Source organism: Canis lupus, chromosome 9 (assembly GCF_003254725.2).
Source record: "Canis lupus dingo isolate Sandy chromosome 9, ASM325472v2, whole genome shotgun sequence".
In the NCBI taxonomy this organism is placed as follows: domain Eukaryota; kingdom Metazoa; phylum Chordata; class Mammalia; order Carnivora; family Canidae; genus Canis; species Canis lupus.
Window position 1 is genome coordinate 38,643,952 of NC_064251.1, and position 13,754 is coordinate 38,657,705.

General features: G+C 46.4%; 1 protein-coding gene across 6 annotated transcripts in view; it reads right to left on the bottom strand.

The window, feature by feature from the left end:
• Positions 1-13,754, bottom strand: part of HNF1B (HNF1 homeobox B) — a 55,162-nt gene that overhangs the window by 14,337 nt on the left and 27,071 nt on the right. For 3 of the 6 annotated variants that reach the window (XM_025440074.3, XM_025440072.2, XM_025440070.2), the window contains exons 5-6: positions 8,751-8,911; positions 1,964-2,096 (exon numbers count right to left, since the gene is read on the bottom strand). In XM_025440074.3, coding sequence (XP_025295859.1) covers positions 1,964-2,096; positions 8,751-8,911 — 294 coding nt within the window. Of the gene's footprint in view, positions 1-495; positions 595-1,963; positions 2,100-8,750; positions 8,912-13,754 lie in introns of all 6 variants that reach the window. The other 3 variants (XM_025440071.2, XM_025440069.3, XR_003133551.3) reach the window with 2 other exon arrangements.

The window sequence follows — 13,754 nt, forward strand, 5'->3', positions numbered from 1 at the left end:
CAGACTCAATGAGACAAGACTGGCCATAGAGGATGCCTGCAAGCAATTCTTTAGCTTGCCACTCCACAGGGCAGGACCACATGTCTCAGCCAAGTTTTCTGATCCTCACCATTCTTCATGCTCCCCCCAACTCCAAGCACACACACATGCACACACACACACACACACACATGCATGCATCACACACACACCCTTCCAAGGGCAATGGCCACTCTGGTGCTGCCCATTTGCAATAGGAGATTAAGAATACAGCAAGAAGGTAGAGGAGTATGGGTTGGAAGAAATTACGAGGAACAACATTGAAAAATATGGAATAGCTCCTGGGAAAGCTATTTAGTTCAGCTAGTGCCTAAGAAAAAGATAAGGAGTGTGTGTGTGTGTGTGTGTGTGTGTGTGTGTGTGTATCAGCTAAAGTTTGATGTGGGAAGAAAGAAGGTAAGTGGAATGGTTTGTGTATCTTTTTGGTTGTGGAAATAAAGAGGTGCCATATCTTACCCATGTGTCTTTTAACCAAATCTTCTAGAAGGCAAGCAAGCTGGTTTTACGTATCCTATCTCATTCTCAAACCCTGGTGTTAGTATGGTTACCATATTCCTGTGAAAAGGCAGTAAGTTTAAAATAGTTTTTTATTTTGTGAGTCCTCTAAAAGCTTCTCTATTCCCATATCTCTTTGAAAAAAAAAAAAAGGTGCAGAGTGCACCTACTTCTGAGCAATTGAGAATACAGTGAGAACTACACATGCTCAGTAAAGCTGCATGCCTCCAAGGGCCTAGCCCTGTTTTGCACTCCAAGAGCACATACGCCATCCTCCTCAGAAGTGATCTGAGTTGCTACCTCAGCTAGAGCTGATTTAGGGAGAGAGAATGAAATAGGAAAATGCAGGAACAAAATAAAGAGAAGGTCAGTATACAGGCACTCGATACAGGGAGGTCCCAAGGACAAGAGGATGATATCAGATTGAAAGAAAGATGGCAACGTGCCACCCTCAGATCTCTCCTGAGACTTCTGGGGAATACTTCCCAGGGTCACGTTGATGACTTGGCCTGAGCTGTCAAGATGAAGCCGAAAACATACTGAATACTCATGGACATTAGAGTATTCTGAGAGAGGCAGGGGCACCTGGGCGGCTGATTGTTGAGCATCTGCCTCCTTCTCCCTCTGCTTGTGTCTCGACCTTTCTCTCTGTGTCTCCCATGAATAAATAAATAAAATCTTAAAAAAAAAAAAGAACTCTGAGAGAGGCACCCCCAGGCGTAGCTCCCTCCGCCTTCCTGTGCCCTGACCTGGCCCGTCTGTGAGAGCTACAGGCTTGCTGTGGAACGAGAGCCTCCTAGGGTTGGAAGGACCCGATCCATCCCTAGTCTTCAGGTGTGTTTCTCCTTAAAGACTGAGATGCTACAACAGTTTGCCTCGGAGTTCCCTCTCGCTGTACTGTCACCACTGACCAAAGAGGCATCCTGTGACCTCTTTAGAAGGAAGCCTATCATGGCTCCATCTCCAACCAATATAAACATCAGCACAACTTCCTAGAAAATCTATCACATCCTTAGAGGTAAAAATGAACACAAGACAAAGGTATAAGCTCTGATATTACACATACTCATGCTTTACATAGATTCATAAGCATGTCCTTATGCCCTGTTATTTGATCACCTCAGCAACCCATTTTACAGATGAGGAAACTGAACCCCAGTAAGCTTAATGATTTGCCCCCGAATGCCCAGCTGGTGAGCCGTGACCAAGACTCAATGTGACTCCATCATTTTCTCTTTCTTTAGGCTGAGCAGTCGAAATATTGTTGAGAAGAGAGATAAGGAACAAAAACAAGTGAAATCAAGTCTACGAGTGGCAGGTGAGTTTGAAGGGGGTCTTCTATCAACCTTTTTAAGAATAAGGCTGGCTCCCTTCCCACACTTCCCCCCCCCCCTGCCCCCCAGGTTTTCTGACCAACAATGGAGCTTACTTTGTGCAATGGCCATGACTCCAGACAGGGGGGTCATGATGAGGTTTTGAGATTGCTGAGGGTTATGATGGGACAGGCTGTGTATATTCGTCAAGGTGCTGACAGGTGGCAGACCACCTCCTGAGACGGAGATCTGCTGGAGAGAGAAAAACAAGTGGAACATGAGTGGACTCTGGACTGCAAAGAACAGCATTCAAAACGATGTGGCTCAGCAATTTCTTGGCACAGCTAATTCACCCAGCCACCCACTCATTGATTCATTAAACAATAATTCACTGAGGCTCAGGCACAGTTCTAGGCGCTGAAGACAGAGAAGTAAAATACACAATAATCCCTCCCCTTATGGTACTTCCATTTATTGACTATCTTTGAGTTATGTGCCTGCGCTTAGGACTTCTTGGGTTTCTGGGTATCATAGGACTGTCACTTGCTCAATTTGGAAGTATCCTCCATTCTGCTGTATGCCTTCTGTATTATTGGTGCTCAAGACATGTGTTTGCTCAATCCAATCATGAAATGGGCAAAAGACATGAACAGAAATCTCACAGAGGAAGACATAGACATGGCCAACACGCACATGAGAAAATGCTCCGCATCACTTGCCATCAGGGAAATACAAATCAAAACCACAATGAGATACCACCTCACACCAGTGAGAATGGGGAAAATTAACAAGGCGGGAAACCACAAATGTTGGAGAGCATGTGGAGAAAGGGGAACCCTCCTGCACTGTTGGTGGGAATGTGAACTGGTGCAGCCACTCTGGAAAACTGTGTGGAGGTTCCTCAAAGAGTTAAAAATAGAGCTGCCCTACGACCCAGCAATTGCACTGCTGGGGATTTACCCCAAAGATACAGATGCAATGAAACGCCAGGACACCTGCACCCCGATGTTTATAGCAGCAATGGCCACAATAGCCAAACTGTGGAAGGACCCTCAGTGTCCATCAAAAGATGAATGGATAAAGAAGATGTGGTCTATGTATACAATGGAATATTACTCAGCCATTAGAAACGACATATACCCACCATTTGCTTCGACGTGGATGGAACTGGAGGGTATTATGCTGAGTGAAATAAGTCAATCGGAGAAGGACAAACATTATATGGTCTCATTCATTTGGGGAATATAAAAAGTAGTGAAAGGGAATAAAGAGGAAAGGAGAAAAAATAAGTGGGAAATATCAGAAAGGGAGACAGAACATGAAAGACTCCTAACTCTGGGAAATGAACTAGGGGTGGTGGAAGGGGAGGTGGGCGGGGGGTGGGGGTGACTGAGTGACGGGCACTGAGGTGGGCACTTGACGGGATGAGCACTGGGTGTTATTCTATATGTTAGAAAATTGAACACCAATAAAAAATAAATTTATATATAAAAAAAGACATGTGTTTGCTAAAAATAATGCCTGAAGTCTGCGCTAGTGAGAGCAGATAAGGGACTAGGGAAGAAGCACAGGAAAGCTCTCTGACTACAGGCTCCATTAAGTACTTAGCCTCTCAGACATTACCTGACAAACCTCACTGTACTTCCATGAGGCAGACACTTCACAGTAGATCTGCATCAGGTAGATATGGTATCAGGTAGATATATCACCATTTCACTGATAGAAAAGCCAAGGCTCAGAGAAGATACAGATATTGCCTAAGATCCAATAACTCAGCAAGTGGTATATCTAACTGAGGTCTGACTCTAGAAGTCAAGTTCTTGGCTTTTATAGAGGGCCTTTCCATACCCAGGCAATTATTACTGTGGGTTGGGGGAGATCAGCCATCACTGGGCTTCTCTGTCTTTTCCAAATCTCCACTAACCATTAAAAAACTTTTTTCTTTTTATCAAGGTGCTGATATTGTAAAGACAAAGCTATTAAAAATAAGCCCTGGGCTCCAGGTGCCCGCATTCTGTTGCACCATTATATTTTAATGACAGATTAGTAAGAGAAAGCTACAAATTTTAATGTGTTTACATCACACATAGCCACTTTGAATCCTTTTATTTTATTTAATTAATTAACTTATTTATTTATTTATTTTTAAGATTTTATTTATTTATTCATGAAAGACACAGAGAGAGAGAGAAGCAGAGACACAGGCAGAGGGAGAAGCAGGCTCCATGCAGGGAACCTGATATGGGACTTGATCCCGGGTCTCCAGGATTACGCCCTGGGCCGAAGGCAGGCACCAAACTGCTGAGCCACCCAGGGATTCCCTGAATTCTTTTATTAGTGATCAAATCCTTTTATTTATTCCTAATAGTGTCTTTTCCTTTTTGATTTTCTCCACGTTTCCAAGTGTATAATGGCATCACAAGCACACATACTGATAAGGTCTCTTCCTTGCTAGTACTAATATATGTACAGGTCTTATTGCATTGGTCAGAACTTTGTAAATGGTATTAAACAATAACAGCTGTCATAGATGTGCTTACTTTGATTGTTGTTTTCAGAAATGCTTCCAAAGGTTCCCCATTAATTATAAGGAGCTATCAGTTTTACACACACACATATGCACACACACACACACACACACACACACACACACTCTTTTGGTGACAAAGTAGTTTACTTACTATTATAGTTTAAAAATTATTTTTAAGAAAGGATGTCTCAGGGCACCTGGGTGGCTAAGTCAGTGGAGCATGTGACTCTTGATCTTGGGGTTGTGGGTTCGAGCACCATGTTGGGTATAGAGATTACTCAAAAATATAATCTTAAAGAGAGAGACAGAGAGAAGGGAGAGGTGGGGAGGAAGGAAGAGAGATATCTCCTGTCGTTCTGAACTACTCCAGACATTCTTGATGGTATCAGGACCACTGGGAGGGACTTTAGGGTTAGGATACATACATTCATGTCTGAGTAGTCCATTTGCCCTCCTCCCAGAGCTTGTCAAATTAATAAGTCTCACACCAGCACCCAGGTAAGACATTATCTCCCACTCTGACCTTCTGGTCAACCCCACAGCTTCCAAGGTTAATTTGAAAAAGAAAGGAAGGAAAAAAAAAAAACGAAACAGGTTTGTTTGTGTTTTTAAAACGGGTATCAGAAATCTGTTGGGGGATGTGTCACATGACCAAGAAGGAATTCTGACCACATCAAACAAGAGAGAACCAGCCTGTTTGCTAGACTTGTTTTTTAAAATGTCAGAGTCATTAAAAAAAAAAAAAAATTCAGTAACCTGCCTCCAGACTTCCCTTGGGTAATGTAGTCCTTTGGAGAAAGTCAATGAAGTGACGGTAATCTCTAACGTATCAATGTTTGATTTTAATGGTGAAAGAGAAACGCAGATGCCAATTATAAAAACAACTTCAATGTGCAATGGCATTAAAGTGCTTCTACTTCTACTGATTGTCCTCACTAGATAATGACCCAAGTAGGAAGGGCATTATCACCACTGCTCCTACATTACCAACTAAGAGACTGATCCTCCAAAGAGTTGAGAGACCAGCTCTATGTCAATTGACTAGTGAGTGAGGGAGCCAGAATTCAAACCAAGTTTTGCTGGAATTCAAACCTCTTCCACTTACCATTTTTGGATAACCTTGGTCAGGTTCCTTCCCACTCTAAAACACAACCAGTATTTTCTATTTGCCTCCAGGACTGAAGGAAGCCAGGGGCTGCCAAGGACACCAGTTGTGATTCTAACATGGTAATTTGCTGAGTTTGAATTATATGAATGCTGCCATTTACGGTACTGTTGCCTATGCCCAGTGCTTTACTGCCTACAAGCTATGAGGTTGGTTTTATTATCCCTACATTGTGGACATGGAAACTGAAGTTGGGGGAAGTTAAGAAATGTGCTCAAGAAATAGTATTGGTGGGGCAGCCCGGGTGGCTCAGTGGTTAAGTGCTGCCTTCAGCCCAGGGCCTGATCCTGGAGACCCGGGATCAAGTCCCACGTCAGACTCACTGCGTGGAGCCTGCTTCTCCCTCTGCCTGTGTCTCTGCCTCTCTCTCTCTCTGTGCCTCTCATGAATAAGTAAATAAAATCTTAAAAAAAAAAAAAAAAAGTAGTATTGGTCTTAAAAGCAGGCCATCTGCCTCCAAGGCCTGAGCTCTTCACTGGTAGGCTATACTGCTTTGAAACTGTGAAAGTATCCAGTATGTGCTTTTTAATATTTATTATTATTTTTTATCAAGTAAACTCTATGCCTAATGTGGGGCTCGAACTCACTACCCTGAGACCAAGAGCCATATGCTCTACCTACTGAGCCAGCCAGGCACCTTAGTCTGTGCTTTAAGATTGTATTTATTTACTTGAGAGTGAGAGAGACAGAGTGTGTGAGCAGGGGGGAGAAGCAGAAGGAGAGGGATAAGCAAACTCTATGCGCTGAGCACAGAGCCCGATGTGGGGCTCAATCCCACAACTCCAAGATTGTGACCTGAGCTGAAACCAAGAATCTGATGTTTAACTGACTGCGCCCCTCCAGGTGCCCCCTAGTACGTGCTTTAAAAAAAACCCGCAATGTTCAACACACACAAACTGCAACCCTAAATCTATCCAGCTTTTTGTCTATGCAGTTGGGTATGGAAGAGGGAATAGACAGTGCAAAGGAAACTCAATGGATCAGCAATATTTCCAAAACTAATCCCTGGGGAAGATTTTGAATTCACATCCTACCAAAAGTCAATACACAAGAGACTGTTACTCCTTGCACTCTGTAAGGCTTACTCAAAGAACAGCAGTGCTACAAGCCATCCTCACACCAACCCCATGATGCAGGCATTATTATTCCCCATTTTATAGATGAGGAAGCTGAAGTTAAGCCACATCCATCCTATCGCTGATAAACAGCAGAGCCCAAGACGTGGACATACTGGTTCTCTTGCTTGCATTATTTTTAACCATATTCTGCTCTTGCCTTGGTGGACCGCAATCTGTGATGGGCCTGTTATATATTAACAGAGAACATATTCTTGCATTGGGGCATCCAGTAACAGTGACATCACATATGAGCCAGGGTGTTGGAGCCTAGTAAAAAGCCAGTCCCTGCAAACAAGCTCCCAGGTGTTTGCTAACGTTGAGGTGTGCTCTCTTGGTCAATCATCAATCCAATAATCTACTGCCCATTAGGGCACTGCTGAGCAGAACAGGAAGTGAAAAGCATGTCTGTGAGCTGCTTTTGGAGCAGCTCTGGCTTGGGGTGAGGCCACTCGCCTCTTAGGAGAAAGAGCAGCAGGATCCAAAGGGAAACCCGAAGGACCTTCCAGCAAGAGGAGTGGAGACTTGGCAAGACTAAGTCAAGACCTCTTCCATAAGATTCCCCTCTTATGGGGATCCCGTTGGGCAATCCTTAGCCCTAACCTGTTGGGGTCTCAAAGTGACTCATGAAGATTTGCCTGTGCCTCTTTCAAGGTAGCCACACAGACTGTTCTTCATGAAGAAGAAGCATAGGGGATGATGGGAAGGGCAAGGAGACTACAACAGGCCTCCCCAGGAGCACCTTTTCGTTTGCACACACCCCTATGAAGGGGCAAGGGGGAGAGTAGCTCATTTGCACAGACTACTACCTGGGCTAGCGCTCCCCTTGGAAACTACACTTTGTTTTCCCTCCAGGGATATGGGAACTCAATCACCTGTGACTTACCATTCCTATGTTGCCTACATAGCACACACGTCAAGAGCTGAAATGGCATCTGCTCCCTGTTCCCCTTCCCCCCCCACCCCCCTGCTCTGGCCCCCACCTGCCTCTGGGTCAGACAACTTGAGGGAATGTGTGCAGCTCCACCTTGAGTGTGAAAGCCAGGAACCTGCAGCTCCTCCCCCACTGAAACACAGAGCATGACCCAAAGAATAAAGTTTTCCATTTCCTGCCCTCCCTAGTGTCGTAATGCCTGTCTCTCTCACCCGCTGCGCTCCCCTGCACTTGTGTGCCTAGGGAATTAGAGCCTTGAATGTTCAAAGAGTCTATTCCTCATCGAGTGTGCTAAATTTACATCTGGGCGTAGGCTGTGGTGACCACAGAAAACTTCATTTAAAGAGAGTAACACTGACAGTAACATAACACCACCACCGCTATCATTTCTTGAATATTTAACACCGTGCCAAGTTTTTCCCCTCGTTAGCCCATTTGTTCCCCCAACAACTGTATTGTTACTACGCCCATTTTATAGTTGAGAAAGAGAGACCTAGAGTAGTTCCGTAACCTGCCCAAGGCTACACAGCTATTAAGTGCCTGAGCTAGGATTTGAACCCTGTTCACTGGCACTTCAAAGTCGGTGTTTCTCGCTCACCCTGCAAGCATTGCCCCACCCCACCTGCCATTCTGTGCTGTGCTCTTCACTGACTTGCCATTGGATGTCCAGTTCAAGAAGCCTCTCTCCACCTCCTGCCACCTCCTAAGTCCTGACTTGATTTCTCTCCTTGCTAGGACCAGGGGGTGGTAAAAAGAAAGAGGGGGCTTGTTTCAAAGTGAAGTGTTCTCTAAGGTGAAAAAACTGGCTTTGGAGGCCTTAGTGGTGGGGGTATGAATGAACATTTTATCAACACAAATGTCATTGGCACCCCCAAAACAAACAGTGTCCCACCCGGCTTGCTCCTTTATGAGGCATTCAATCAATAAAACGAGAGCAGAACTCTGTCAGATTTATTGGCTAGGTTCAAACTGAACACCTCTTCCACCCTCCAAAGGCTGGGTCACTGGTTCTACCTTTCCGTTCCAACTCTGGACAGCCCCCATCTTCCCCTATGGGGCTACAATGGCTCATTGTTTGAGGCAGGCCTTGTGAGAAGTTGTGTTTGTTTTGCCTCTTATCTTATCAGCTCCACAGCTACAATGGCCCAGGTGTACTCACCATTTTACCATCAGGTGAGAGGAGATTGTGGCCAGGGTCCAGACTGGCTGGGGAGACTTGCTGTAAAACAGACTGGCTGGTCACCATGGCGCTGTTGCCATGGTGGCTGATTGTTGAGGAGGAAGTGACCTCATTGCTTCCCTGCTGGCTGTAGCGCACTCCTGCAAAACAACCCAGACCCAACAGCAGACATGAGTGCCCCCGGGGACTTGGAACTCTGGCTCGCTCCCCTTGTTTGTGAGGGCGGATAATGAGAATACCAAGTTGCCTTCTTCCTCCCCTGTCTACCTACAAGAAACACTGGCCATCTTTCTCTAGGGTAAAGGTGGCCTGGCCTCCACTTTGATTCCAGAATGTAAGCTCCACGAGGGCAGGACGTTTTTATCTGTTTTGTTTTGTCTGTTACTAAAGCCCTAGTACCTTGGCACTTGGTTACTCCTCAAAATATATCTGTCAAGGGAAGGAAGGAGGGAGGGAGGGAGAGAAGGAAGGAAGGAAGGGAGGGAAGAAGGAGAACAAATGAAAGGATTCTGATTGTTGTTGCTTTAGCATGGTTCTTTCAGGTTTTAGGGGCTGAGATTGGCCCTCTCTTCCTGGCTAGAGTATTTCTTTTATTCTTTGAAATGCCTTCTAGAAATGTTTCCCTGGCATCTCTTGGCAATGTGGGGCTGCAAAGTGTGAGTAGACCCATTCTACAAAGACCCATATCTACCCTTGCCCAAGGTCCCCTGCAAGAGCGATAGCAAAAGGCATCAAGTCTCTGTGCCCCATGGTTTTGGCTGAGCCTGAGAGGCCCTGAGGGGACAAGGGCAGAGCAGGACAGGGATGGGGCTGCAGCTGGGAGTCTTTGGCTCTGCAACTCACATTCCTCTGATGGGGTCCCATTTGGCTGACTTCCAGGGCCCAGGGGAAGGCGCGTGTGCCAGGGTAGGGCAGGCAGCACATGCAGGCCGGGTGTGGATGCTTTAGTAAACCACTGCAGTTTGGTCTGCAAGGGAGGGGAGAACCACACATGTTTATGGCCTCAAGGCTCTGACCCTCCTTCTCGCTCAGGAACCAAAACAGAGGTCTGCACTCAGGAAAGGGCAAATGCTAAGCAAAAAGTAGCCTATTGAAGGAAGCCAAGGGGGGGGAGGTGCAAAGAGCCTGTCTCCTTCGCTTAGAGTCAAAGTCCCGCTGAATGTGCCCCCTGAAACAGCCAAAGACAGAGCTGGGGATCACTGGGACATCTCACCCTAAGCTCAAAGCCTGCAAAGACCATGCTCTTGCTTTTCACTTGGGATTCGATACAAGGGTTTAAGGGACCTTGTTTCTTCCTGCAAAGGGATGAGACCAAATGCTCTAGGCATGCAATTGTTTGGAGAGATGGGCCAGCTGCACTTTTCCATTTGCCAGCTTTCCTCACATTCACCCTCGTTGTATGAAGTATCCTGATTCTATTGGTCTGTTTCCTGCTGCTCTGCTTCCTGCTCCCCCTGGAGCCCTGCCCGCCAGATGAAGCTACAACACCCCCACTCCTCCCCAGGGGCCACACAAGCCACCATAACCGGCAACTTCCAAATCACTAAGATGAAGCTTGCCAAGAGCAGACCAAGCCAGTTTTCTTGGCATGGCCCAAAGGACGTCACCCAAAGCTGATAGGACCAAGAGCTTCAGAGGGCCGGGAAGGAAACAGACAAGTGCCAAGGCAAAGCTCTAACCCTTGAGAGCAATCTGCTTGACTCAGAGTGGCTTTATGCCTTCTTCTATCGGTGGTTGGCTCATCCTGAGTCTAGGGGCTGCTGGTGGGGGTGGTAGTGGCAGTGGGACAGCATTGGCATATATAGTAGCTCTTGGTCTAGGGCACTGCATTTTGGGAGGAACGGGAACTATGAAGCTAAAAGGAGGAAAGGCTTCCCTGCCTCCAAACCAACACCCCCTGAGCAGCCCTGCCCATGTTTCTCCACATGTTATCTGTGGCCCCAAGGTCTCCAATTTACCCCCTTCTACTTCATCTCGATGGATCACCTGAGATTCTTTTTTTTTTTTTTTTTTCAGTCACATTTCCCACTGAGCTCCTGGCAGGAGGTGTCCAACAGCTAGCTCACAGTGTTGTTATGGAGAAGAAGAAAGATGTGTGCCTTATGAGCTTGGGAGGCAGAACAGATCCAAAGGAAAAGAGGGAGGCAGATTTAGTCAGTAACAGGAAGGATTTTCTGACAAGGGGGCACAAAGAGGAGACTGCTCAGGAGCTGAGTTTGGCTCAGAAGCTAGCCAAACTCAGGCTCGAATCCTGACTTTGCCCTTAGGAGATGTGTGATCTTGTGCCATAGCTATATCTCATGCGATGGAGGGAATGCTTCCTTAACAGGGCTATTTTGAGGTAAGAGAAAATATCTATAAATTCCCTAGCATAATGCTAAATAAATGGTAATGCTAGGTAGAGAGGGAGTTAGTATGGAGATGGACCCCAGGGTATTTGCCCTAAGACTCTAGGATTCTAGACAACTTAGGGCAGACTCTAAGTACTGAATGGAGTGACCCGTTCGTGAAGAATAGTTCCCAAAGAATCCTACCTTGTGGAAGCACTGATGTTTTGCCTTGGAAGCAACTTGGGAGGCAGGCCTGGCCCCTGCCCCACTCATTCTTTCCTTTTGAAGGGACTGGACTTCACCCTGTTTTCTCCTGCTTTCTCTGACTCCCTGGCCAGCTATTTACCTCCCCAAGATGCTCTGCTCCTGAGAGAGCGGTGATAACGCTGGGAGTTAGGTGTGTGTTCACCTCCCAGCCTGTCTCCACCATCGATTCAGCCTCAAGTCAAACAGACTCTGGTTTTAGCCTATTTAATTTGGCCGGAGGGAGACGGCCAGTCCTCTGATGATCAAATATGGGTCACGGGAAGGCTTCTCCCCTACTGCAGGCTACATAATTATTTATTTAAAAATAATTAACCAAGGATATCCGCAGGAAACAAAAGCCTTTTTTAGGAGGGAGCCTGGCAGATGAGGGGCAGGAGCCATTTGTTAGAACCCAGGCAGTGTAGCCCATGGCTGCTGTGGTTTTCAAACCTTGTTTTCTACCCCAGCAGAACTTCATTCTACGAGAAATGTAAGGGTGGGGCTGCTCTGTTTAAGGACTGATGAGCCTAGACCTCTGGCTAAGGGAGAGCATCGGGCTGGGGGCTAGGAGATCCCTGTGTGATCTCAGCTTTGCCATCAGTGTACTGGGTGAACTCCAACTTCCTCATCACTGAGCCAGAGGACTGCCCGCTTTAGGAGGGAGCTGTTATCACTGTTGAGTGTGGTGGGAGCGAGGCAGGGGGCTGCTCACCAGCTCCAGATTCGCCTGTAACCTTGCCCACCAGTGCTCCTCTCACCAGGAGTTTGGCAATCACTCTGGACCCAGGCAGCCACCTTAAAGGGGGTGTGGAGGTGGAAGGTGTATCACAAGATATCTGCTGGCAATCCACCAAGAATAGGTGTTCTCATTAGAGGAAAGAGAGGCCAGGTCCTTGTGTATTTCACAAACTCAGAAGAGCGCTTCAGAGAAGGAAAGTGGAGGAGGCTCTGGAGTCAGGCAACCTGGGTTTAAATCCTGGCTCTACCACATATTAGTTGTGTGACCTTGGGGAAGCTACTCAACCTCCCCGAGCTTCGGTTTCTTTGCAGTTAGCAATTTCTGTCCCTCAGGTCACTGGGAAGAAGATGAATGATTTAAGGGATGTGAAAGTCCCCAGAACATGCTTGGCATAGAACAGTTGTTCAAGATACCTCACTTCCTTCTACTTTGGTATTGTCTTTGTCTTAAAGACATTTTCAGGAAGGCTGAGTTCACAAAACTTTATTGAGCATTTATTACATGCCAGGTACTGTGCTAGGAAGGTGGAATGACCTCTTCCTTTCTTCTTTCACCCCTATAAGCTTTGAACACAAATATACCACAAGGGCTCTGGTTTAATACTGACCAACCAAAGATGCCAGGTTAATAACAGCCTCAGAGGGCCCCATAGGAGATATGATAATCCAGAAGGTGACCTTGTACCTTGCACTCACTTCTTCGCTCAAGGTATTCATTGGCCATGTCCCCATCACTGGTCTCAGGAACCATAGCAAGTGTGTCCAGTAGCAAAAGTCATCCCAGTTAGAATCTAGAGACATTCCTGAGATCCTTGTGAGGCGCTGACCTATTTCACCTGTTCCTACGCCTTTGTATTTTGGGGCTCTTTCTGAATTCCTGATGGCATGTGGGACAGAGACAACTCATCCAATTTCTATCCAATATGACTGGTCAGAAGTATCAAAACATGAACAAAGCTCATGGTTCCAGAAGCCAGCATCTCCACATTCTGCTTCCTGCACCAGCATCCACCTCTCCAGGGCACTCTTCACACTGCTGCAGCTTGGGATTTCTTTCTAAAACAAACTTGCACCATGTCCCTGCCCTGTTTGGAAACCTATCATGGCCCCTCACTGCCTTCTGGAAAAGCCCCACTAGCAAAGATCAGCAGGATTAGGCTTCTGTGACTGCAGCCCCTTATTTGCATCATTTCACATGACATCCCATACAGCCGTGTCAGGGCACCTGCCATCTCCTGCCTCAGTGCCTTGGCTTCTGCTGTCCCCTCTGCCTGGAAAGCTCTTCTCTTCTTCTCCATCTTTTTAAGAGGGCTAAGTTTTACCTCTTCTGTGAAGCTCTCCTTGATTCATCCTTATAGTCATCTACTTTGCCCTTTTGTATTTTACATGCAGCTGAGACCCTTCTGCTGTTCCCTCTGCCTGGAAAGTTCTTCCCTTTACATCTTTTTAAGAGGGCTAAATGTCACCTCCTCTACGAAGCTTTCCTTGATTCATCTGGTAGTTATCTGCTTTGCCCTTTTGTATTTTACATGCAGTTGAGACCCTTACAACAGGAGTTGGTCACTCAGCCCTATAATGTTCCTATGATAGGATACTTTTCTTTCCCTCTTAAAGGAAGGGATGGCTTTTTACTCATTGTTGCATCCTCAGAGGCTAACACAGAGCCTGG